The 25,655-nt window shown below is 37.8% G+C and overlaps 2 protein-coding genes across 6 annotated transcripts in view; one reads left to right on the top strand and one right to left on the bottom strand.

Moving 5' to 3' along the window:
• Positions 1-5,183, top strand: part of ECD (ecdysoneless cell cycle regulator) — a 92,513-nt gene extending 87,330 nt beyond the window's left edge. For all 3 annotated transcript variants that reach the window (XM_057530460.1, XM_057530458.1, XM_057530459.1), the window contains exons 10-14: positions 208-314; positions 445-628; positions 1,642-1,709; positions 2,902-3,116; positions 4,898-5,183. In XM_057530460.1, coding sequence (XP_057386443.1) covers positions 208-314; positions 445-628; positions 1,642-1,709; positions 2,902-3,116; positions 4,898-5,128 — 805 coding nt within the window. In that variant the 3' untranslated portion in view covers positions 5,129-5,183. The remainder of the gene's footprint in view (positions 1-207; positions 315-444; positions 629-1,641; positions 1,710-2,901; positions 3,117-4,897) is intronic.
• Positions 5,184-6,587: 1,404 nt separating this feature from the next.
• Positions 6,588-25,274, bottom strand: NUDT13 (nudix hydrolase 13). Of its 3 annotated transcripts, XM_028162978.2 has the most exons (10): positions 25,147-25,238; positions 21,014-21,079; positions 20,021-20,112; positions 14,359-14,498; positions 12,599-12,733; positions 11,668-11,774; positions 10,410-10,535; positions 10,134-10,245; positions 9,257-9,411; positions 6,588-8,159 (listed from the first exon to the last, which is right to left on the bottom strand). In XM_028162978.2, the coding sequence occupies exons 3-10, from the start codon at positions 20,101-20,103 to the stop codon at positions 7,959-7,961; spliced, it is 1,059 nt and encodes a 352-aa protein (XP_028018779.1). In that variant the 5' UTR covers positions 20,104-20,112; positions 21,014-21,079; positions 25,147-25,238; the 3' UTR covers positions 6,588-7,958. The 3 variants fall into 3 exon arrangements, with proteins under 3 accessions (XP_028018779.1, XP_007167745.1, XP_007167746.1); XM_007167683.2 differs by lacking the exon at positions 21,014-21,079 and having other exon boundaries at positions 25,147-25,274; XM_007167684.2 differs by lacking the exons at positions 12,599-12,733; positions 21,014-21,079 and having other exon boundaries at positions 25,147-25,274.
• Between the last annotated feature and the right edge of the window lie 381 nt (positions 25,275-25,655).

The raw sequence follows: 25,655 nt of genomic DNA on the forward strand, positions 1-25,655 counted from the left end.
ACCAGGGAACTCCCCAGAGCAGTTTTTCTTTGAGCACTTTTATATTTTAGAGTTTCTGGTGAAATTTTGAGAAAAAGGATTCTGTGTCCTAAACAAATGTTTAAAAACAAATTAAACTAGATAATCCCTTCCAACTTTAAAATACTCTGTTTTCGTGATTATTATTCTAAGCTCTCATTAAATACCCATGTCTTTGATTTTTTATAGCTCTCATGCTATGAGCCCAGGTGAAGAAATCTTAACGTTATTACAGACAATACCATTTGATATAGAAGAGCTTAAGAAAGAAGAAGCTAATCTTCCCCCAGAAGATGGTAAGTGATGGACCAGGATAGAGCAGAGGGGTTAGAAAGAATTGAAACATTCCACTAAGTCTCAGAGGGTCCTTTCCTGAGAGTACCTGTCATGTGAGTATAGTATGGCAGTATCATGCTTCTTTTTCAGATGACCAGTGGTTAGATCTCTCACCAGATCAGCTGGACCAGCTGCTGCAGGAAGCTGCTGGTAAAAAAGAACCAGAGCCCGTTTCCAAGGGGCAGGAGGAGAACTATGACTTAACTCAAGTCTCAGAGAGCATGAAAGCTTTCATATCCAAAGTCTCAACCCACAAAGGAGCAGAGCTGCCTCGGTAATTTGTGTTAAAGTATAAATATCTAAATGGTTATAGCCTATATGTTGACATCTCCAGTCTTTGCCAGTTCTCTCTCTCTTTTTTTTCCTTTTTCTTTTGTTTCATTTTTGTTTTTTTTTAATAAATGATTTTTACTGCTTTGTTTTCCTCTTTTGGTGCCTAGTACAATGATAACTTACTTATCTGGAGTCAGATTTCTAGTAACCTGATCCATTATGATCCTTGAAGTAAGCCAAAGAGCCCACTCAGCAGATGTAAAGGCCACCACCCCAGAGCTGTGCAGGGCAACCATTGTACGTTATTCTTGAGACTTTTACTCAGAATTTTATGGACTCCTAACTTCTAGCTCTCATCAAGCTCAGACTTCTGATCTCCCACCCTCAAGCGGATTGGAAGCTTCAAACTCAAAAGAGGAGGATAAAAGTGTTTATCAGAGGAAGAAATAATAACAGAAGAAATGAGATGTTACATTTGGCAAGTAATAGGGAAAAAAGGTAGAATTGTTAACTTGCACAGCAAATATTATCTTCATTAATGTTGATGCTCGTTAGCCTCATGAGAAGATTAAAGTTTATGTTTAGTATTCTCTCTTTAAGAAAGCAGAGATAAGGGAAGGTTTGTTCTTACTTATTTTTAAAGACTTGGTTCTTAAAAAGATAAACTTTATTTAAGTGAACTTGGATAAATAACAACGTCTGCTAATGTTAGCTATATCTTATGGGAGATGGAGAGTGGGGAGATCCCGAAATCAGCGTAAATTAAATGTGCATAATCAAAGTGCAATTTTTACTTTTTTTTTTTTTTAATTTTTACTTTTATTTCATCAATCTCTCCCATTTCTGTTGCCCTATCAGTAAGCGTAATGATTTTTAAAATTTAAACTACAATTTTCCTTGCTGTGCCTCTTTTGAGAGCGTATCTCTGGAGCCTTCCTAAGAATGGCGCCAGTTTAGAAAAAGTTTGAAAGAGTTTTGTTTGGGATAAATTGTCTTTTTCCTTTAATCTTACAGAGAACATTCTGAGACTCCGGTCACTTTTGATGCAGATTCTTTTCTGAATTATTTGGATAAGATCTTAGGTGAGTTACAGTGTGATGTATATTTTCATTTTGCAAGTGTAAGTAGTATAGCAATTGCTAGAGCATTGGAGCATTGGATCTCATTTGCTTTTTTTTTTTTTTTTTTAATAATTTTGAGTTGCTTTCAACCATTAATTATTGCCCTATTGAATGATTTTGCGGAGGATGCCTTGCTTAGTGCCTGACAGTAGCTGTTCATTAAATCTTTGTTGAATGAATGAATGCTGTGTGTTTAGATAGGGTTTTACCTGGGGTCCCGTATTACACTGTTTTTTTCTCTTTTAGACATACTGCACTTATACACTAATAATAAAAACACAAATAGCCCAATTAAAAAAAAATCAACAAAAGATATAAACAGGCAGTGCCTTGAAGAATAAATATAATCGATAGATATTTGAAAATAGTTAACTGTTTCTAGTAAGCAAGTAAATACACAATAAAAATAAGAACTTTTTTTTTTGCCCATCATATTGGCAAAAATTTAAAAGATTGATAATGAGTTTTCTGAAGGGTTGGAGAAATGAGCACTGTCAAACTGTGGGAGTAGAAGTGTAAGTTGTCTTTTCTCAAGGCAGTTTGATGCTCCAGAATGTTCATAAACTTTGACTTAGCTATTTCACTTCCAGGAATTTAATTTATGAAAAAGTTATATATGCTAAGATGGTGATTGCAACATTGTAGTAGCAAAAATTGGATTATAGTTCAGTTTTACAAAAAAAAAACGTAGAAAAGCAAACCATAGTTCAATATGTATATATATACAAATGTGTTTTATATATATGTACATATACACACACACACACAGAATCGCATAAATAAAGGTCTGGGTACCCACTGAACTGTGAAAAGATGTTTAACTCTGGGAAGAGAGTGAAGTGTGAGACAATTCTACATAACTTGAATGTTTACATCAAAATGTATTCATGGATTATGTAGTTTTTAAATTTTTTAAGTAAAACATTTTAATTAATTGAATTCACATTAAAAAGAAAAAGCTGAATCTTTCAGCTCAGCCTGTGTACTTTTCTGCAAATGTTTGCCAGCAGTACCATTTTCTGGAGGGGATTTTTCTGAAGTAGTTTGCCTAATATTCTCTCTTTTTTGCAGATAACATTCTCATTCTTTTGAGATGTGTAATCACTCCAAAAAAATTGAATGAGTGGCTCTTTCTGTGTTGGGGTCTATGTAGGTTCAAGGCCCCATGACTCAGACTCTGATGATCTGGATGAGGAAGACTCTGAATGTTTAGATAGTGATGATGACTTGGATCTTGAGACACAGGAGCCTGGGGAAGAAACATCTGTAAAAGGAACTCTTGATGATCTCAAGTCATACATGGCCCAGATGGACCAGGAACTCGCACATACCAGCATTGGCAAAAGTTTCACCACCCGGAAGCAAATGGTATGTGTGTGTTTAACCTCTTTCCCTTTTGAGTCTAGGACAAAGGATAGCTAAAACCGTATTTTATCTTAGTTTTTCTTTTCTTTTTTTCTATTTGATTCATGGTGATTTTCTGTGATGAAGTTTTTAATTTGAATAAATAAGAATGCTAATTTTTTCCTAACACTGGTAGGCTGACAGATTATTAATTTTCTTAAACATAAGCTTGACTATATTACTTATTCTATGTTATCTATCAGGATTTTTTTAAAAAGTCATGTGATATGTTCAAATTAGTATGTGGTTGCATACTCCTACTAATAGCTTAAATTCATTTTAAAAAAAGAGAAAGGATATTAAATATCCAAGTAATTTTCAAGTCTTAATAGTGTTTGTTTTATATGTTTCCCTTATTTAGAGCCAAATTTAGAATTCATCTTCCACTCATGTTTTTATCCTAGTTTTTATACCAGCACTGTCTAACCACAGATAGAAAGAGAATGGACCCTGGAGTCTCATGGGCCGGGTTTGAAATCGAGCTCAGCTATCCACTGTGAATGTATCCATTAACCAATAATCTTCATGTCATAGAATGAACGTGAGAGCCAAATGAGACAACAGTAAAACCCATAATGAGCCCTTAATTAATGTCATTCCCCTTACTTTGATCATCTTAACCACATTTAAAACTAATCACTTTCAGTATTGCCAAAACCTACTAGAAACCATACATTAGGTTTTTTTTTTTTTAAGGAATTCCTTTATTTTTATTATTTATTTATTTATTTATATTTATGTTTGGCTGTGTTGGGTCCTCGTTTCTGTGCAAGGGCCTTCTCTAGTTGTGGCAAGCGGGGGCCACTCTTCATCGCGGTGCACAGGCCTCTCACCGTCACGGCCTCTCACCATCGCAGCCTCTCTTGTTGCTGCGGAGCACAAGCTCCAGACTCGCAGGCTCAGTAGCTGTGGCTCACGGGCCCAGTTGCTCCGCGGCATGTGGGATCCTCCCAGACCAGGGCTCGAACCCGTGTCCCTTGCATTGGCAGGCAGATTCTCAACCACTGCGCCACCAGGGAAGCCCCATACATTAGGTTTTAATGTGAATACAAACCACCTGAAGATCTTGTTAAACTATAGATTTTGGTTAAGTATGTCTAGGATGGGCCTGAGATTTTACATTTCTAATAAGTTCCCAAGTGATTGATGTGCTGCTGGTCCAGGGACCACACTTTGGGTAGCAAAGATATAAAAATCTACAGATCAAGCTGCAATCTCTCAAATTCTTTCCTCAGCCTATGAAATCAGAGGCTCAAGTACCAATTCACAGTCTCTGTGGTTGGATCCCACAAGGCCCCAAGTTTTTATTTTGTTTTCTCATTGGGGTGGGGGTTGTGGGTAGGGAAGAAATCTCACTTCTTTCATGTAGAGAAAATTTAGATTCTTTTTTTTTAATGTTCATTTTTCTGTTTATTTCTTTTAAAACTCTTAGGCAAGCTATAAAGTTACCTCCTTAACTCTGGTTATCTCCCTTGGGCTACTTCAAAATCGGGAAGAAATCCATTTAATTTGCAGAAACTTATCCTAGGAAGAAGTGTGTTTTAATCTTCGGAACCAAATTTTAATGTGTGTGTTACATTACATAGTTTATTATTAGACTTCATTTTTATTTTCTATTAAGAAGGGAATTTCCTTTCTAATATAGAAATCAATTTTACATGGTTGCTTATTTAGCTTTTTAATGTAACTGCCATCCAACCTAATAGCATATTGTACCATGATTTTCTTTTCCCTCCATGAACAAGGAGCCTCTATCCCAGACTGCCAGTAACAATTCAGAGGAGGAAGATTCTGGTGCAGGAGGATCTGTTATGACACCGGTGGATGTAGACCTGAACCTGGTTTCAAACGTACTGGAATCCTATAGTTCCCAAGCTGGACTGGCAGGACCTGCTTCCAACCTTTTACAAAGCATGGGTGTGCAGCTGCCTGACAGCGCTGATCACAGACCCGTAAGTAAGCCAACAAAAGATTAGCCAGCAAACCTAGCCTCTGTTGTTTCTTCTTAAATAAATATTGAGTCTGACTATGCTCATTTCTAGTTTTGATTCCACATTTAGTAAAAATGTTTTCTTCATTTTCAAGTTCACAGATTAACTTCTCCTCTATGAGCCCCAAATGTTGCCTTCTCTGCACAAGTCTTTGTGATCTCAACTCTGGGATGCACACAAGGTTTTGAAATCAGCAGAAGAGAGAGAATCAAGCCCTTGAGATAAGATGTACACTCCATGTTTAGAACATTAAGTTTATCGAGAATTAAATATTGGGTAGAGGAAGGAAGGTAGATAGGCAAACATAAGGAATGAATGAGTTGCTTTTTTATTCCAGTTACCAATGACCTTGAGTCAGTCTCCCTCTGGTGTCCAATAATTTTAGCATTTTACCTGTTTTTGCTATTCTTCTTCATGGACCCATTGGGTTCTTTTTATCCTTAGCACCTTCGTGATTCATTGCCACATAAATATTCTCCAGCCAGGTGAGCCCTGCACCAAAGCTTCTTTTATTTATCTGCCATTTTTCAGTACCCCAACCCTGCCCTCTTTTGCCTGTGCTTTCAGTTGTCCTTGGAGTTCTAAGAAGCAAAGCCCTCTTCCCACTCACTGCTGGGAAACGGTTCAATGTTGCAGCTCCTCCTATTAGCCATTCTCATTTTTTCTTTTCCAACACAACACATTAATCCAAAAGTAAACACTTACTCCATGGTAAGTTTGAGAAACTCATAACCAGGAATCCTGCACACTCCCCTTTTTATCAGTATTTTCAGATTCCCCAGTCTGAAAATACTGTGTACACATGTGCTCACAAACACACCCACAAAGAGATAGAAAACATTGGGAGACGGTAATACACATGGACCCTGAACTGTTTTCTTCTAACTGCAAGATATGAAGAAATCTCAGGACCTCTCTTTCGAGAGTGCTTTTCCCTTCTACATGCTAGGTTCAGCCCAGGTCAGGGCAAGCTGCCAATCTAACAGGACAATCAAGTCCCATCACGTATTATCCCTCAACATTTCCTGATGAAGGCAGTTTGATTTCCCCAAAGCAATGATGTTTTTGCTGGCAATGGTGAGAGTAACAACCTTTTGGGATCAAAAGGAAATTCAGTTGCTTCAATCTTTCTAGTTCTAGAATCTCTTTTACTTAGTCCTGTGGGACTTGGATGTGTGAATAATCTTAGGGTCTCTGGCACTTGTGTCTTGAATCACTAGTTAGTTGCCTAAAAGTACCTGAAGATAAGACTCTTTCCCCAGCCATTCCTCTTTTCAAACGGCCCTCTAACAGGATTTCTTCTGAATATTGCTTTAGTCATTCCACAGACTTGGAATCTGGACTTAAATGTTTGTCACACTAATAAAGAGATTACTCTCTCCCACCCCCAATTCTCACTTTCTACAATTTTCTCACTTCATAAGACAGAAATATACATCTGAACAAAGGTACAGAAATTTATTTCATTTCCTCCAGATAAGTGCTTCTTCCCTATGACAAGGTTTAGAATGGCATATATGAATGATGAGAAATCCTAAATTTAGTTTATCCCATAAAACTCAAGAAATGGTTCATTTTCACTGATCGCTTCGTTGAAGTTACAACACTTACTGGGTGTGCAAAAGGCAGCAACCATTTTACGTTTAGGAAAACAGGCATGGCAAGTGATAATCTTTTCCCTGGGTCACAAACTGAGCAAGTAACAGCAAAAAAGACTTACGCTGTTGAGCCCCACTGGCATGCAGTTACCTCAACAGAACATCACTGCCTCTGATTTACTAGAGAGTACCTTGAGGAAGACCTTAACTCCCACTTTCCTGGGATGAAGGATTTAAAGGAATATGACTTTTACTTAACTACCATGTACAAAATAATTACCTCTACATAAATTCAAAAATGTTGTGCTGGGCTTCCCTGGTGGCACAGTGGTTAAGAATCCGCCTGCCAGTGCAGGGGACATGGGTTCGAGCCCTGGTCCAGGAAGATCTCACATGCTGTGGAGCAATTAAGCCCGTGCGCCACAACTACTGAGCCTGTGCTGTAGAGCCCGGGAGCCACAACTACTGAGCCCACACGCCTAGAGCCCATGCTCCGCAACAAGAAGCCACTGCAATGAGAAGCCCGTGCACCGCAACGAAGAGTAGCCCCTGCTCGCTGCAACTAGAGAAAGCCTGTGCACAGCAACGAAGACCCAACACAGCCAAAAATAAATAAATAAATAAATTTGTTAAAAAAAAAATGTGCTATTTTTTAAAATTGTACGAGGATAAAAAGGAATTCAGTAGGGGGTTGAGATCTGCTATATATATATTTTTTTCATTTCAATGACTATAATTGCTTTGTGATCCTAAGAGAAAAGAGTATATAAAAAGAATATAGAATCTGTTATGAACAATGATCTTTACATTTAGTATATATTTTCAATATTAAGATAAAAGTTGTAACCAAAATTATACCAGGCACATTTTGGCAGTTAGTATAAACCCAGCATTGACAAGCCACATGCCAAAAGATGTTCGCTTCCAAAGCACAGGAGAAAATGAGCAAGGGCCCATATCCAAACTAATACTTCAACTTTCCCTCTGATTTTGACAATTGTCATCTCATCAGTTTTGGCATTTTTGATTGCCTATGATTAGGAACTTCTTTTATTAACACTGCTGGCAGATGTGCCTTGCTGTAGGCTCACCATCTGCTCTGCCTTCTTATGATGTTGGCCTGGAGATGACCTTTTGTACCACCTCTTTATCAGTTGATCTCTGATGTGCCCCTCTGAGATAGGAGGGATTTATCTGATTAGGTGGCCTGATCTGAGCTAAGCAGGCAGGATAGAACAGGTCGGTTTTTCCACCCACTCCTTTATCAGTTGGTGGGCAATGGCTAACTTGGGGGGCAACCAGAATGGGAAAGCCCCATTCTGTTGCTGATAAGATGGGTTGTCTTTCCTCAGGGCTGTGGCCACCTCATCATGACTGAACCAGGCAGCTGCTTCTAGTTCTCTCAAGTTCATCTGGATCTGAAAGACATAAGGAAAAACAGGATATATGGTTAAGAGATACAAAACTTAGAATACGATGGCCAAAGATGAGAAAATGGTTCCAGAACTGAGCAATCTTAGAAGGTAATATCTGGGATCTATAGTCTGGGAGATAATCAGTTCTAGATAGGGTCCAGAAGCAAAAGTACCGTAATTAAGAGATGAGAGTTAAGTATATATTTTAAATATTAAAAAAAATTTTTTTAAATCCTGGAAGCTCAAATAGTAAAATATTAAGTGGTTTGGGAATTCCCGGGCTGTCCAGTGGTTAGGACTCGGCACTTTCACTGCTGTGGCCCAGGTTCAATCCCTGGTTGGGGATCTAAGATCCTGCAAGCCATGCAACGTGGCCAAAAAAAAAAAAAGAGAGAGAGAGTGGTTAACATTGAGAGGTAAGTTATGAGTAATACTTTTCTCTTTGTGCCTAACTTACATAACTAAAAAAAGAACATATAAATGTTATCTTCTTTAAAGGATGTGTTAATTAATGATAGTCAAAAGCATAGTATCTGCCTTGCAAGAAGCAAAAATGCAAACTGCATCCACAGGGAGCTGAGACAGATTAGATATTATTCATTGTATAGAAACCAAAGCACAAAATAGACAGACTTTGGCACATAGGGACCACAACACCATCTGTCAGGGATGTAAGAGCAAGATGAGGTGGGATAAGACAACATCTAAGTCCCTTTCAATCAGAAGTTCCTATGATTTTATATTATTAGTCCCCAACATCCTGACTGGAGCAATAATACCAATTCTGAAATCAATCATTGAATTTTATATATTTATTGTGTGCCTATTCGATGCAAAACTTTGTTAATTTCCTGATGATGAAAGATAAATTGTTTCATGATTGAGATATATACAAGGAAGAATGGTGATTGTGTTGGCACTCCCAATTTTTATGGTGATTAGTTGTTTATAAGATTGCAAATTCCTTAAAGGTATAAATCATATATTACATGTCTTTGTATAATCTAAACATTGCTGGACTAGACAGGTGCTTAGTAAGTACCTACGGACCAGCTTGGATGAGGCAAAGGATATATCATAAGGGAAGCATCAGAACTCACCTCTGTCTGCCCTGGTTTCACAGTTGCATGACAAGCAATCATAAGTGCGCCATTAGGAAAGGGCCAGTGCTGAGATGCAGAGTATTGCAGTCTTTCCACCTCCAATCCCACCTCTTCTGCAACTTCTCGCCGGACAGCCTCTTCCAGACTTTCACCTATAAGCACACAGATTAATTCAGGACAGCCCTGCAGCAGGAAGGGTGATACAGAAGCCCGTTGGCGAAAGGAGCGCAAAACTGGCTCCAAAGTCAATGAAATACTCTTGGGAGAGCCCTAAATCTCCGAGTCTCTACACTAGGAATCAAGTCTGAAGTTGGGTATTGAACCGCAATACTTGAACCTACTAGGTTAGTTACACAAAATAAGAGTTGGAGAGGCTACTGCTGCCCTCAGGTTTTTAATAAAATTCAAATGCCGCATTTCACCATTTGCAAATTTTACCCCAATAGACTGACAAAAAAAACCCCTGTAAATAAATATTAAATTCTAGTTAATATAATATTAATATGCATGTTGAAATATTTAGGAGGAAGTGTACTAATGTCTGCAATCTATGCATCAAAAAATAAGATGGACTAATGGGTGGATAGAGGAATGGATAGACAGATACGTGATAAAGTAAGTATAGTAATCATAGAATTTAGGTGGTGAGTATATGGGTATTTACTGTATAAATCTTCCAGCTATGCTTATGTTTGAAAATTTGCCTATAAAATATTGGAAAATTGATTCCACAAAGTAGTTTTCTTGATATAATAGGGAAAAATGTGCTTGAGACACCAAGCACTATGGCAACAAGAATAAGAAATACATACTATTTCATACTATAAGATTTCATGTCTTTCAGTGTTATCTGTATATGCCCGAAATTCCTTACCTATATCACAAAAACCTGCCAAGGCAGAATACATTCCCTTGGGAAAGGAACTCTGGCGGGCAAGCAGGCATCGAGTCCCATCTGACACCAGAGTGATCACCACAGGAGTCATCTAGGAAAAGGGGATGGAAACTTGGGCACTAGGGCTTTGGGGCCTGTTAATGAAACAAAGTAATGGGTAACTAAGGAAAGCCTTTTAGCTGTACAGGCTCCCATCCCCAAGACAGAGTAGTGCACAGCCTTCTTGGATTACTGACCTTTTAAAGCGATGCTTACCTGTGGATAATAGATGATCTTATTGGAAGGGCACACACGCTTGCTGCCAGCCACATTCTTCTTGGTGGGCTGCCCACTTCTGCTGCAGAACTGATGAGCATCATGCCAACGGAGAAGAGCCTGAGCCTAGGAATACAAAGATGGGCTTGGTTTCATCTGGAGAGAATGTGGGGCTCATCTATAATGGTGCTGGGGCTACTATTAAGAGCAACTCAAAGGGACACACCAATCCCTTTTCAGCTCACCTACTTTAAATGCTTATTAACTATTTAAACTTTAAAATAAGGAAACTATTTGAACATAGTCCTCTAGCATCTGAAGTATGAATTTTATTTTATTTTATTTTGGAGGGCTGTGCCGTGTGGCTTGTGGGATCTTAGTTCCCCGACCAGGAATTGACCAGGCCCACAACAGTGAAAGCCCAACTCCTAACCAAACCACTGGACTGCCAGGGAATTCTCTGAAGTATGAATTTTTAAAAAGCATATTTTAAATGTATTATGAATTATTTTTAAAATATAATATATAAAATATCATAATGAACACCCGTGAACTTACGAGCCAGCTTAAAAAGAAAACATTTTCAGTATAATTAAACACCCCAACGTGTACTCCTCCCCAATAAAGTTGGAATTTTTTTGCAAATAAAAAATGTTTAGGGACTTCCCTGGTGGCCCAGTGGGTAAGACTCCACGCTCCCAATGCAGGGGGCCTGGGTTCCATCCCTGGTCGGGGAACTAGATCTCCCAAGCATGCCGCAGCTAAGAATCTGCATTTCGCAACTAAAGAAGTCTGCATGCCGCAACGAAGATCCTGTGTGCCGCAACTAAGACCCGGCACAGCCAAAAATAAATAAATAAATAAATTAATTAATTTAAAAAATGTTTAGAGATACCTCTTTAAGTGGGCAATCAAAAGCACTTTAGCAAGTGAAATCTAAAGCTGGAGGACAAGTCGTTAAAGCAATATAAAATAACTTCTCATGATGTATATGTCATGCTGTGGGTCATTAAAAATGTTTATAAGGCTGATAGATCATATTGCCATATATCTGCACACCCTCAGGAGACAATGGTACTAACAACGGTCCTGCCTAAAACGGGGTAAAAGAAAGGAGAATAAACAATCTCCCTACAGCACATTGTCCTTCTGCCAAGGTTTGTAGGAAGGACTATGATCTGAAAAAAAAAAATCAAATGTTTCCCATATACAAATACAAATTTGCTTAATTTCCTACAGAACCAAGAAATCAATCTACCGTGGAGAGCAAGGAGGCATCCTTCACATTCAGCTGAAAGAGAGCCTTCCTCAGCCCAATGAAAGACCCTTTGAGCTCTGTCTCCATTTCAGGTTTCTGTAAGGAAGCTAAAAAATGAGAAAAGAGAACAAAATGAAATGAATGTCAAACTTTACCTCAGGGACCCTCTCAAGTATATTCTGTTAGAACAGTGTTTCCCAAACTCACCTAATATGACTCAACTAGGGAGAATAAAAAAATATACAGATTCTCAAACCCCTGCCTGGAGATTCTGAATAGCAGGTGTGTGAGGCCCAGAAATCTTTATTTTTTAACAAGCACCAGGAGATTCTTATATTCAGGCAAATTTGGGAAACATTAGAGCATAGTGTTTCCCAAGATCCTCTTCGGGGCAGTAAGAACATTTGCACTAGCCACACACTATCCCTGGAAAAAAAGATGAAAGGGGACCTCTAAGCTCCTATCTGAACCTCATTCCAGCATCATTACATTTACAGCTACACCCTGAAAGAGAGAAGGAAAGCCTGACAGGAGCCATGAGCCTCTAGCAAACCAGTTCCCAAATGCAGGTCTGAAGACCCAGAGCTACTCCAAGGTAACATGTTTATGCACCTGCATTGATAAGAGAAATAAGAATAATGTCATGAATTTTAAAACATTTCTTATGAAATATTTAAGACATATAAAATGTATAAAGGTACAGAGAATAATACAGTAAACATCTTTGTACCACCACCTAGCTGAGAAAGAAAGCATTAAAATGTCCTTTAAGTGATGATGATGGTAGATGGTACTATCTTTTAAGGTCCTAACTTAAGAAAAATTGAAATTGTTTTGTATTCTTAAAATGTTCTTTGAAATTTTACTATTACGTGGAATCCCGAAGTCTAAGAACCACTGGGAAGTACCCATCAGGAATAATGTTATGTACCATTTATGGAAGAGGAGCTATTTAGACCTAGATCCAGAGCAAACCATGCTTCTTGCTGTTCGGAGCATCCAATTAGCACGGAATCTTCTATTGTTTGCATGTCCTGCCCAAACTTACCCAGGAGCCTTTCCAACTCTAAGAAACACAGAAGGAGAAGGGAAGAAAACAAGGGTTTTAATTAAACCATCAGAGCCATACTAGACTTATTGGAAACCATCTACTTCAACTTGAAGTAGGTACAGCTGGCTTCTAGTCACCACCCTGCAGCTAATTAGCTATGTAATCTTGGCCTAATCACTTAACCTCTCATGGCCTCCCTCCATTTTCTCATCAGCAATCTGGAGTTTAAACTAAAGGAATTCTTTCTGTGTAACACTGTATTACTCTATGATTGTATCATGAAAGGAGCATATCCCCTAGTTTTAAAGATACATGATAGTTAACTTATTAAAGCACTGAAAAAAAAATAAGTGTCAAACTTAAAATGGTAGAGAGACCAAAGCAGTTCTATAATTTACTCTTCAGATCATGCTGCTTTTGTGGGCCAGGGTAGACTACTCATCTGAGACCCTGGTCTGTAAAGACAAGTGCTGTATAGGGAGAAAATCTACTCTCCTGTGCATGAAGGACTCATATTTATTTGTTTATAATACAAGATTACATTGCTAATCTATAAATAATGTTTAGTGCCTTCTGATAAACATCCTCATATACTTATGCACTGCTAGAAACTACCTATCTAAGTATTCCAACATCTGACCCTGGCAATGTATTTAGAACTTTGTGCATAGTGACATCACGTAAAACTCAAGGTAGCATCTTGAATGCCAAATCCCAATGGCTTAGATATCTCTAGTTATATACCTTAAAAGAGTTCTCAAAACAATTTTAGTTCACGTTTAGTTTTGATCCTTCTAAGGAGAAATTAAGTCATGATGCAAATCTTAAACAGTGTAACAGTGAACAGCTCCTTGGAGGCTGGAAATTGCTGGTCCAAGGCAGGGGTTGGCAAAATATTTCAAGTTCTGTGGGCCATACGGTCTCTGTCACAATACTCTGTTTTACCATTGTAGTGCAAAAGCAGTCATAGACAATATGTAAATGAATGAGTGAGGCTGTGTTCCAATAAAAATCTATTTACAAAACAGACATGGGGGCTTCCCTGGTGGCGCAGTGGTTGGGAGTCTGCCTGCCAGTGCAGGGAGCGCGGGTTCGGGCCCTGGTCTGGGGGGATCCCACGTGCCGCGGAGCGGCTGGGCCCGAGGGCCACAATTGCTGGGCCTGCGTGTCTGGAGTCTGTGCTCCGCAACAGGAGAGGCCCGCGCACCGCGATGAAGGGTGGCCCCCGCTCGCCGCAACTGGAGAAAGCCCTCGCACAGAAACGAAGACCCAACCATAAATAAATAAATAAATAATTTAAAAACAAAACAAAACAAACAACAAAAAAACAGACATGGGTTCCAATTTGGACAGCAGTTTTCCTGACCCTTGGTTTAAGGCTATAGTGGTTCATACCATCACCAAAAAATATTCGATTGGGCAATTCAGGTTTATACATTAAATTATTAATTGACAAAAGAAGTTTGAAAAATCTGGACTCTAAACTCGGAGGATTCTTCTCAGGGATTTGATATGGACCGAGTTCTGCTTAGCAGCCACCGCCTGGTCTACTTTACTAGTCTGCTTTACTAGTCTGCTTTACTAGTCTGCTTTACTAGTCTGCTTTACTAGTCTGCTTTACTAGTCTACTTTGGGCTTACCTAATAGGCTGTGCTGGGGGGCCAGGTATTGATGTTCTGATTTCTGAAGCAAAGGAGCCAGGTTATGAAAGAGGTAAAATGCTCCTGTCTGCTGGGCTTTTTTACATGCATCATCATCTTCCTTCAGCTCAGATAAATACCTGTGTTTTGGAAATAATCAAAGCATTACAAAACCACACTTTTACAGCATTCTTTTACAGCATTCATCTTTGAGAATTCTGTTCCTGCACTGGTCTCCTACCACGGTTATTTCCTTTTATTTATTTACATCCTAAATTTCTTTAAAAAAGGATTTGAGGTGGCTACAGGGGGTCATTCCCTCCTTTGTCCTACTGTATACCTTGCCCATACTTCTGTGGTTGCACTTATGTGGTGCTATTTGTTAATCTGTGTCTCCCCTGAAAGACTATGATCTTTTGTTTTTTTTAACATCTTTATTGGAGTATAATTGCTTTACAATGGTGTGTTAGTTTCTGCTTTATAACAAAGTGAATCAGCTATACATATACATATGTCTCCATATCTCTTCCCTCTTGTGTCTCCCTCCCTCCCACCCTCCCTATCCCACCCTTCTAGGTGGTCACAAAGCACCGAACTGATCTCCCTGTGCTATGCAGCTGCTTCCCACTAGCTATCAATTTTACATTTGGTAGTGTATATATGTCCATGCCACTCTCTCACTTTGTCCCAGCTTACCCTTCCCCCTCCCTGTGTCCTCAAGTCCATTCTCTAGTAGGTCTGTGTCTTTATTCCCTTCCTGCCCCTACGTTCTTCATAACCATTTTTTTTTTTTTTAGATTCCATATATATGTGTTCGCATACGGTATTTGTTTTTCTCTTTCTGACTTACTTCACTCTGTATGACAGACTCTAGGTCCATCTACGTCTCTACAAATAACTCAATTTCATTTCTTTTTATGGCTGAGTAATAGTCCACTGTATATATGTGCCACATCTTCTTTATCCATTCATCTGTCGATGGACACTTAGGTTGCTTCCATGTCCTGGCTATTGTAAATAGAGCTGCAATGAACATTGTGGTACATGACTCTTTTTGAATTATGGTTTTCTCAGGGTATATGCCCAGTAGTGGGATTGCTGGGTCATATGGTAGTTCTATTTTCAGTTTTTTAAGGAACCTCCATACTGTTCTCCATAGTGGCTGTATCAATTTACATTCCTACCAACAGTGCAAGAGGGTTTCCTTTTCTCCACACCCTCTCCAGCATTTATTGTTTGTAGATTTTTTGGTGATGGCCATTCTGACTTGTGTGAGGTGATACCTCATTGTGGTTTTGATTTGCATTTCTCTGATGATTAGTGATGTTGAGCATCCTTTCATGTGTTTGTTGGCAATCTGTATATCTTCTTTGGAGAAATGTCTATTTAGGTCTTCTGCCCATTTTTGGATTGGGTTGTTTGTTCTTTTGATATTGAGCTGCATGAGCTGCTTGTAAATTTTGGAGATTAGTCCTTTGTCTGTTGCTTCATTTTCAAATATTTTCTCCCATTCTGAGGGTTGTCTTTTCATCTTGTTTATGGTTTCCTTTGCTGTGCAAAAGCTTTTAAGTTTCATTAGGTCCCATTTGTTTATTTTTGTTTTTATTTCCATTTCTCTAGGAGGTGGGTCCAAAAGGATCTTGCTGTGATTAATGTCATAAGAGTGTTCTGCCTATGTTTTCCTCTAAGAGTTTTATAGTATCTGGCCTTACATTTAGGTCTTTAATCCATTTTGAGTTTATTTTTGTGTATGGTGTTAGGGATTGTTCTAATTTCATTCTTTTACATGTAGCTGTCCAGTTTTCCCAGCACCACTTATTGAAGAGGCTGTCTTTTCTCCATTGTATATTCTTGTCTCCTTTAACAAAAATGACTATGATCTTCTTAAGGGCAGGGTCTGCCTTAGTTCTGTATCATGAGTAATTAGCATATTGAATGGCTCAATTCAATAAGTATTTATTGAATTGAACTTCAAGGGTAATAAATATTTACTGAATTGAACTTCAAGGTACTTTGCCAATATTATGCTGTGAGGCAAGAATTTACATGCAGTGGAGTGAAAGGAAAACAAGTTCAGTGATAAAACATCAACCATAGAGCACCTAGAGATGGGAGCAGACTTTATTATTGCAGACAAGGAACAAACACTATACCTTCAGAAACCCTTATTCAATCTAGGGATGGTAAAGAGCAACTTTTATCTTCAATGCACTCTCGTTTCAAACATCTGTTTCCCCAAGTGGATGCCGTTAGCTTCTTATCTCTACTGAAGGGACCATTGATGAAAGTGAAGCCATATTTGACCTACACTTATTTAATAAGTGTAATATTTTCAATAGCCAAAATTAAAATGTAGAAAAAGAGTACATCCTGTAATTAGTTTCTCTAAAAAAAAAAAAGTAATGGAGCAAGTTCTGTACCTTCATTAAGGACGGCCTAAGTCTATCCTTTCAAGAGCCTTGGGAATCAGGGCAGGAACCGCATGATTCAGGGAGGACTGAATGTGGATTCTCCTTCTGTGGCCTTAGGGATAATGATTTTTTTTTTTTTTTGGCCGTGCCACGCAGCCTGCAGGATCTCAGTTACCCGACCAGGGACTGAACCCAGGCCCCAGCAGTGAAAGCCTATGGTCCTAACCACTAGGCAACCAGGGAACTCCCAGGTATAATGATTTTGACCGCTGAAAGCCCTACAACAGACTCTCACGTATATGGCATATTTTGTCACTTAAGTAGGAAACACAGTTTACAGATATTTTCTGTAGGATCTGGGAGCTTTTGTAACACCAGTAGAGTTAACTCCACATGAAACTACAAAGTAAAATGATAAACATGCCCCAGTGGCATCTATAGGAACCTATTTTTGACTGTATGATAAAAGCGATTGCAGTGAGCTCTTTGTAACCAGAAGACAAAAGAAACCTGAGATTTGAATACTCATGATATTTTTATACTTATTGTGAGTGACTGCAACCTCCTGGGACAAAGTCTAAATGTATGTCAAAGGAGAGCTATGTGCCACTCAGAAGTTACCAAATATAAACAATAGAACAAACTGCTAACTTCGTAAAAGAACAGTAGGAGTGATACAACCTGTGCTTTGCCCTAAAGACCCTAAAAAGCAAAACATCTACAAAAACATCCAGGTTAAGGTCTTAAACCTGGGGCCTCACTGGAACTGGTACTGAGATCCAAAAAGTTCCTTGCATTCTTCTTGATTGGAACACTTTTTTTAGAAATGCATTTTTTTGCTGTGCACCTGAAACATTGTAAATCAACTATACTCCAATAAAAAAATAAATAAGCTAGAAGGATATATTGTACAGCACAGGGAATATAGCCAATATTTTATAATAACTTTTAATGGAATATAATCTATAAAAATTTTGAATCATTGTGTTAATCACCTGAAACTAATATAATATTGTAAATCAACTATACCTCAATAATAAATAAATAAATCACTTAAAAATACATTTTTCCCCTTTAAGTATAATAGTTTGGAAACCATAACACACTAAGATTATCAAACTTAAACATTTTTTCTTATTAATTTATACCCCCATAACATAGGAGCAGGTTTTTTAAAAAATAAATTTATTTATTTATTTATTTATTTTTGGCTGCGTTGGGTCTTTGTTGCTGCGTGCAGGCTTTCTCTAATTGTAGCGAGCGGGGGCTACTCTTGGTTGTGGTGTGCGGGCTTCTCATTGCGGTGGCTTCTCTTGTGCAGCATGGGCTCTAGGTGCACAGGCTTCAGTAGTTGTGGCTCACGGGCTTAGTTGCTCTGTGGCATGTGGTATCTTCCCAGACCAGGGCTCGAACCCGTGTTCCCTGCATTCGCAGGTGAGTTCTTAACCACTGCGTCACCAAGGAAGTCCCCGAGTGGTGGGATTCTGGATGATTTCCCTTTTTTAAAAAAATTGGTAACTGTATTTTCTGATTTCTATAGAATGACTATTTTTTAACTTTTTTAATAAGAAAAAAGGGACTTCCCTATGGCGCAGTGGTTAAGAATCTGCCTGCCAATGCAGGGGACACGGGTTCGAGCCCTGGTCCGGGAAGATCCCACATGCCACGGAGCAACTAAGCCCGTGCGCCACAACTACTGAGCCTACGCTCTAGAGCCCATGAGCCACAACTTCTGAGCCCGCGTGCCACAACTACTGAAGCCCGTGTGCCTAGAGCCCGTGCTCCGCAACAAGAGAAGCCACCGCAATGAGAAGCCCGCGCACAGCAACAAAGACCCAACACAGCCTAATTAATTAATTAATTAATTAAATTTTTTAAAAAAAGGATCCCACCACTCAGAGATGATCATTGTTTATACCTTGGAATTCTCCAAACTATTTATTAATATTATGCATCTATACATATACAATAAGTACTTTTAGAACTGATCTACTAATTTGTAGCCTTTTTTTGTAAGCACATTAACATTTTTCACACCATATTCTTTACTGATAGAATTTTATTTTTCTTATGATTTTTTATTCATTTTCAATACATTTAATCACTCTAACACTCATTTTTTAGACTTCAGTTAATTCTGTTATTGTTCTTAAGAGTCTCAGCCTGAGAACTGTAAATAACCCAAATGTCCAACAATATCTAAAACAAGTATTGCAATTTTGTTGTCTTCTCAGTCTTGCTCATGTAAGATTGTGTATGTTTATGTGCCTTTAAATATTGAACTGGGCACTCATGTATGGCAGTGCTTTCAGTGTGGGAAGCCCTGGTTGTGAGTGTATCCCTCCAGAGAGGTTTTACATCTGCAAGTCTACAAATACTACTTAAAGTCTTTTCTTAGGTTGGGGGTTTTGGACCTCACCACGTAGATGATGCAAATTTAAACCCCAAAACTGAATGAGAGCAGGCTACTGATATCAAATTCACAGATTTTAAATTTGCCCGGGCTGGGGACAAAGCAGTCCTTTATCACCTTTCTGTACTGGTGTAGATTTTTTTTTTTCTAGTCTGCCTTTCACTGTGGTTCAGTTCTTGGGGGAGGGAGTTGCGGGGGGATGGGGGAGGTATGCAGGTGGTATGCAGGGACTGGAGTTATCTACCTTATTTTCAGGAACCTTAATGAACTATTATTCAATATAGTTTTTAATTCTATCATATGGGTATAACGTGATTTAATTAATTTTTCCCTTACTGTTTATTCATCCATTCAACAATATTTCAGTGCCTACTATGTGCCAGATACTAGGGTTTTACGCACTAGGGGTACCATAGTGGAAAAGACAAAGTTCTTATCTCTTTTTTTTTTTTTTAAAGTCTTCATTGAATTTGTTACAGTATTGCTTCTGGTTTTTTTATGTTTTGTTTTTTTGGCATGTGGGATCTTAGCTCCCCAGCCAGGGATTGAACTCACACCCCCTGCATTGGAAGGCGAAGTCTTAACCACCCGCCAGGGAAGTCCCCAAAGTTCTTATCATAAAAAAAGAATTTATATTTAAGTATGTCAGACATTTTAGATATTGGAAATTTAGTTGTTTAGAAATTCTCTAATTATAAATAATTTGCATTGAACATCTTTATACGTAAATCTTAATCATATATCCGTAATCCCCAATATAGGATTTTGAGATATTTATATTTCATAATTTAATGGACCAAAGATATGATAATCAGAGCTCAGTTTGGTCAAAACTCACCGTGTCTTAGTGACATAGGTTGACAGCAGCCTACAGCACCAAAAAGATTTTCTCCTGCGAGTAATTCCACAATACAGGGACATTGTCAGGTCCTTAGGGGAAAGAGGAGTTTAGAAAAAAGAGAGATCATAGCATGCAATTTAAAGTAATGAATCACCAAAAGGGTTATACTTTAAGCCAGAATAGGATCACTATTTAATATTAAGGAAAGATAAACTGAATGGGAGTCAGATGATCCGGCTTCTAAATTGCATTTATACTGCTAACTGGCTGTGGGATTTCAACTTTTCAGTACCTTTCCTAATCTACAAAATTGAAACCTGTTCTGCCTACCTAATAGGTTGTTGTGAGAATCAGCTAACTATCCATGAAAAAAATATGTGCTCCTCCTTCTATATTGTGGAATTCTTGCTGGGTGGTAGTCGCCAAGCCAAGGCCTACGTTTCTCTCCTCCTTTGGTCCTTTGGTGGGACCAAAACTAGGTCTTAACAATGGAATGTGACTAGAAGTGATGTGTATCTCTTCTAGGCTGACACAGTTAAGCAGTGGTATGCCTTCTTCATCCTCTATCCCCATCTGCTTGGAAGACTCTGGAATGGCAGAGCCATTAGATGGAAGAGCCTGGATCCCTGAATCACTACATGGAGAAAAGCCACCCACCAACCAAAGAGTCCCCACCTTGGGCTACTTGTGAGAGAGAAATAAGCTTCTACCATATTAAGCCACTGAAATTTTGAAGTTTTTTTTACAGCAGCTAGCATTACCCTAATAGACCAAGTAAGCCTAGGAGTGTCTCCAGAGTAATGGAGCCAAGTTTCTCAGAATACATGAAAAGCAAAGTCCTTTTGAAAATGAAGTAAGAAGAATCCTGTAGATAAGAAAAATATAAAATTACAGGCATTTAGGAAAATATTTCAAAAGGCAGCTATGCAAACCCACATGGATCTAAGATACTTTTTAGGTCTCACTTTGAGAGGAAAAATAATTCTATACCTTAAGAATCCATTCTGCAGAAGGTGATTTCTTTTAAATTGTGTAACAGTAAGTGTTTTATTCTCCCTGAAAAGTACAGTTCACATTAGCAATAAAAAAGTCAAAGAAGTTCCACTGAAACAAGAAAATCAGTACAGTTAAATAACCAACCACCCTTTTAACTGTTCCCAAGGGAAGCAAGCTTTGACAGTAAACCACCAAGGAATGTCTAAAGTTTAGGCCTACTTCTTGGTTGCATAATTATGAATCACTGATGACTAATACTTGGACAGTTTTGGCTATAATCTATGTCCTAACCAAGGGTAAAATATATTTAGTAAGTGACATTCAACAAAATATTTATTGAGTACTGACTTTATGCAAGCTCTCTTAAGGGACACAATAATGTATAGGATAAACATCCCTCAAGGGATTCTAGCAGGAGAAAGAAAATAAATATATAGCTTTCACAGAAGGCAGTATGTGATATGTGGGTTATAAAGCGCTCTAGGAGAGTATTAAAAGTATAATCCCTATTTTAATAACCCAAAGACTTCTGTGATATACTGGAGGAAATGAATTTAAAGTCAACATTTCTGTCTCATATACAACTCTGAGAGTGTAAATTGATACGATATTTTTGGACGGCAATTTGGAAATATCTATCAAAACGTGAAAATAAGCATCCCTTTCCCCTAGCAATACCACTTCTAGGAATTTATCCTAGGATAAAGGATATGTACAGGAATGTTAACTGAAAATTATGATAAAATGGAATAATATACAGCTATTAGAAATAAACAGATAACAGTAGAAAAAATATATGTAGTAACAGGGAAAGACATTCAGAATATATTGTTAAGTAAGAAAAGCAAGTAGTATTTGGTTAGTTTAGCATGATCTAATTAATTTATAAAGAAAAGGATATATACATATACATACCAATATAATTAATTGGATATGTATTTATTTATATTTTTTAAATGACTAGAAGTCCATATACCAAAGTGTTAACGGTGACTAATTTGAAAGAGTGGGATGGACACAGGGATTGAAAAGGGTACTTGTAATTTTGACATTTCTGTACTTAAAAAAAATTTTTAACCATGTGTTCATATTTTTTGTACAATAAGATAGCATGTAATAAAACAGTAGTTCCCAGGACTAACTTCACTGTGAGGCTTTTTCCAGGCCACTGTTCACAGTAGCACTTCATCTCATTCCCTGAGAACCATAGGGAATTTCTTTGGTGAGTTCCTTGAATTCCTTTGGTGAGACTGTAAGAGTTGTTTGTAGTTATGACTACCAACTAATCTGTGTGGCCCACTGTGCTTCGCCGCCTGACGTTTTGCCTAAATGCAATCAATGCCTACTAAATTAGCCTTAGCCAATTGTGGATTATCATGTCCTGCTGACTCATATGTTGGTGGTCACCGAGCTTGTAGAAGACATAGTAAAGTTCCTAATGTAGCTTAAAAAAAATTGATAATCAAGAGGAAAACCAAATATATTTTAACTGAGAATTGTACCTTCATTGGTACAGTCAAAAACCCAGTAAAGATTAAGTCTAATACCTTTTCTAAATGGTCCCTTGTTTATTTTTTCTACACATCTTATATAAAAGCAGTGTAGACTACTTAAAAGTCAAAGAAGAGAAAATGATTTCCTTAAAATTCAGCTTTAACCATACTTTTCTCTCAAATAGATCATTTAAATTATCAAGTTAATATAACTATATTACAGGACATCTAGAAAACAGAATTGTAAGAGTGCCCATAATATCACCCCATTAATATAACTTATAATTTATATACTAGTCTTTTGCACATACAACCTTTACACATTTATAGTCAGTAAACATTTTTTCAATTTGCTTTCATGAAACATGTCATAAGCAGTTTTCCATGTTTTTGTATAAGGTTTACTTATTGATTTTTTTTTGACTGTATAATATTATACCAAGTAGACTCCCATCCTTATTTTTCTAAATATTCCCCTAATTTTAGACATTTACGTGGCTCTGATTTTAAATTACCAGAAATAAAATACTGCTAAATACTTCTGTGCTGATATTTTCAGGTTACCTCTTTAAGATAAGTTCCCCTACATAGAACTACTGGGACAAAATTTGTTTTAAAATTATATGGCTCTTTCTACACATTGCCACACTTACAAAGTTTGATAGCATTTGGTTAAAAAAAAAAGAACTTTTATATTTCTTTGATCACTATTGAGATTCAAAGTGTTTTCAGATTTAATAGTTCTAGCACCCCTTTTGTAAATTGTCTGTTTGATGTTCTGTGCTCATTTATTTATTGTGGTTTTACTCTACTTTTGACCATTCTAATTTTTAAAATGGTATAGTACATTTATAGCATTTTCCACAATATGATCGCTGAAATGCATTGTAGGAACCACTGCTATATGTATTGCTTTTCCCTGGGAAGCTGCCATTCAGACTGAACCTCAGCACAAAAAAAGAGGCTTGTTAAAACAGTCAAGAAGCTATGTGAGATTACTTTTAGGATAAAAATATAATTTCTTATGGCCATATATTATTTAGAAACCTCATGCAGGAAAAATTTGCTACTGCTTTTCTGAAATGGTTTGTGATTTTCACCTTTAGGGGTCTTCGGTGTGATATATTATTCAAAATGTATTGACCCAAGGGCTCAGACTTGGTAAACATGCTGATCAACAACTGGTAAACATGCTACATATGAAACTCACATCCACCTGTTCAAATTCCCCATTAGGAATAGGATAGTTGTTTTTGTTTGAATTGGCAACTATTATTGTACTTTACGCCTGATGGCACACTGGGGATAAAAATGCACTATTCACAAAATTAGTCTCGGAAGAAAATATTAGCACCATTATTTTACTTTAGATGACAAGCTCAGGCCTGCCTTCTATTTTGTTTTCAGTGCAAATTCATGTCTCCTCCAAAGCAAGAAAGGGACAGGGAAGTAAGCACTGGAGAGACTCAGACTTTTGTCCCTGGCTTTCCCACTGACTGAATTTGTGACCTGGGGCTGTCACCTAACTTATTGGGGAGCTTGGTTTCTGTCTCACTTCTCACAGGGGAAGAAAGGAGAGAAAAGGGATCTAAAGTGTGTTATAACTATGTCAGGTTTTGACATACCTAATTCTCAGATGTGTTAGACTGTAAAATCCTTAAGAGTTGGGATTGCATCTTCCCTATCTACAGCATCTTGCATAGTCCCTATCACAGTATAAAACACAATATATATGAATGAATGAATGAATGAATGAATTTATTCTATTTTACAAGAGAGGAAAATAAAGCTTTGAGAGGTAACCATCTGAGGTGATGATCTAGGGAGCAATAGGTAGAAACTGAGGGCTATCTGGTTCCAAAGCTCATGTTTTGATGAGAAATACATGGGAAATCACCTTCCAGCATTCATGTACTATTTAAGTTTTTAGAAAGTACAATTTTTAAAAAGTACTTTTAAAAGTAAGTTTTTAAAAAAGACTGATAGAGATGAAAGGTAATATTATTTTGACCAAAAAACTATTAAATAATGATGAGGCAAAGCCCTTAAGAGGAAGAATTTCTCTGAACCTCCTGTAATAAATGATTCACATATACTTTGCATCCTGTTCATCTTAACAGAAGAAAGATTAATTTATAAAGCACTACAGCATGACAAAAAAGCCCATCTCGAATCTCTCTGGTTACTCTTCTAAGAAGAGGCCAGGTTCAGTAGTGTTTGAGAGAGTTCTTTTCAGGGAGTCTGATTTTTCATGATTGTGGACCTCAGTGGGATGGGAAATATGCAAAACTGAGGAGCTACTGGGAAACAGATTTCAAGGTCTCACTGACCAGCTTTATGGTTTGCTTTCTAAAAGATAATTTTTCCTCCCTTAATTCAAAATAATTCAGGCACAATGCAGAGAAGTTAACAAATTCCATTTTTAAACAACTCTCCTAAAAAGTATCAGAAAATTATTAGCTGTAGTTAATCTGATAGCTCCACAAGTTATGATGCAAAACTGTGGTCATTGCCTGGTTTCTGCAAGAAGGAAGAGAGTCTGACAGAGAACTTTTTTCAAGTTCTGATTATGTCTCCCCATAAAATTCTTCTTCCACTTAGAACCTGAATAGGTTTCTCTTCCCCTGTACTTACTCTGAATTCTCTTGGGGATGCCTGCCTAGGCCTCAACAATCAGCAGAACCAGCAAACTCCAAATGTTGGACTCTCCTTCCTCAATGGACGATTGCTCCCTCTGCCACACTTCCCAGAACCCTCCTAGAGATGCACTCTGGGAAATGTAGTTCAATCCCCAGGCATGCTGCTATGCCCTCCAACTGCAAAGTTAACCATGGTTGTCAAAAGCACGATCTTCTGAGATCTAAATTCATTACCAGGAGAACTACTGCGGTAGTTTTAGCATTAGATCCATTTTTCAATAACAAAAAGATAGTCTTTAAACCCATCCTCCTACACAAAGGCATATTTAGGGTGGGTCACGCAGAGAGGAGTATTGGGATGGGAATTCAGATACCTTTCAACCTTTCTGGATCTCTAACTCTATCTATGTCTGCTAAGTTTAGAGCTAGCTCTAAGATTTCATGAAATTCTGCCAGTTTGAAAGGACAGGACTGTGTCTAGATGTGTTTGAGCTTTTGGCAGAA

Source organism: Balaenoptera acutorostrata, chromosome 16, assembly GCF_949987535.1.
Source record: "Balaenoptera acutorostrata chromosome 16, mBalAcu1.1, whole genome shotgun sequence".
NCBI classification, from domain to species: domain Eukaryota; kingdom Metazoa; phylum Chordata; class Mammalia; order Artiodactyla; family Balaenopteridae; genus Balaenoptera; species Balaenoptera acutorostrata.

What these genes read in the sequence shown, in the direction of transcription:
- NUDT13 (XM_007167683.2), bottom strand. Translation starts at nt 20,103, where the DNA reads ATGTCCCTGTATTGTGGAATTACTCGCAGGAGAAAATCTTTTTGGTGC. An exon ending in AGATCATCTATTATCCACAG is followed by an intron (nt 10,246 to 10,409) that starts GTAAGCATCGCT and finishes CCCTTTTCCTAG; the next exon opens with ATGACTCCTGTGGTGATCAC. An exon ending in TGAAACCAGGGCAGACAGAG is followed by an intron (nt 8,160 to 9,256) that starts GTGAGTTCTGAT and finishes TATGTCTTTCAG; the next exon opens with ATCCAGATGAACTTGAGAGA.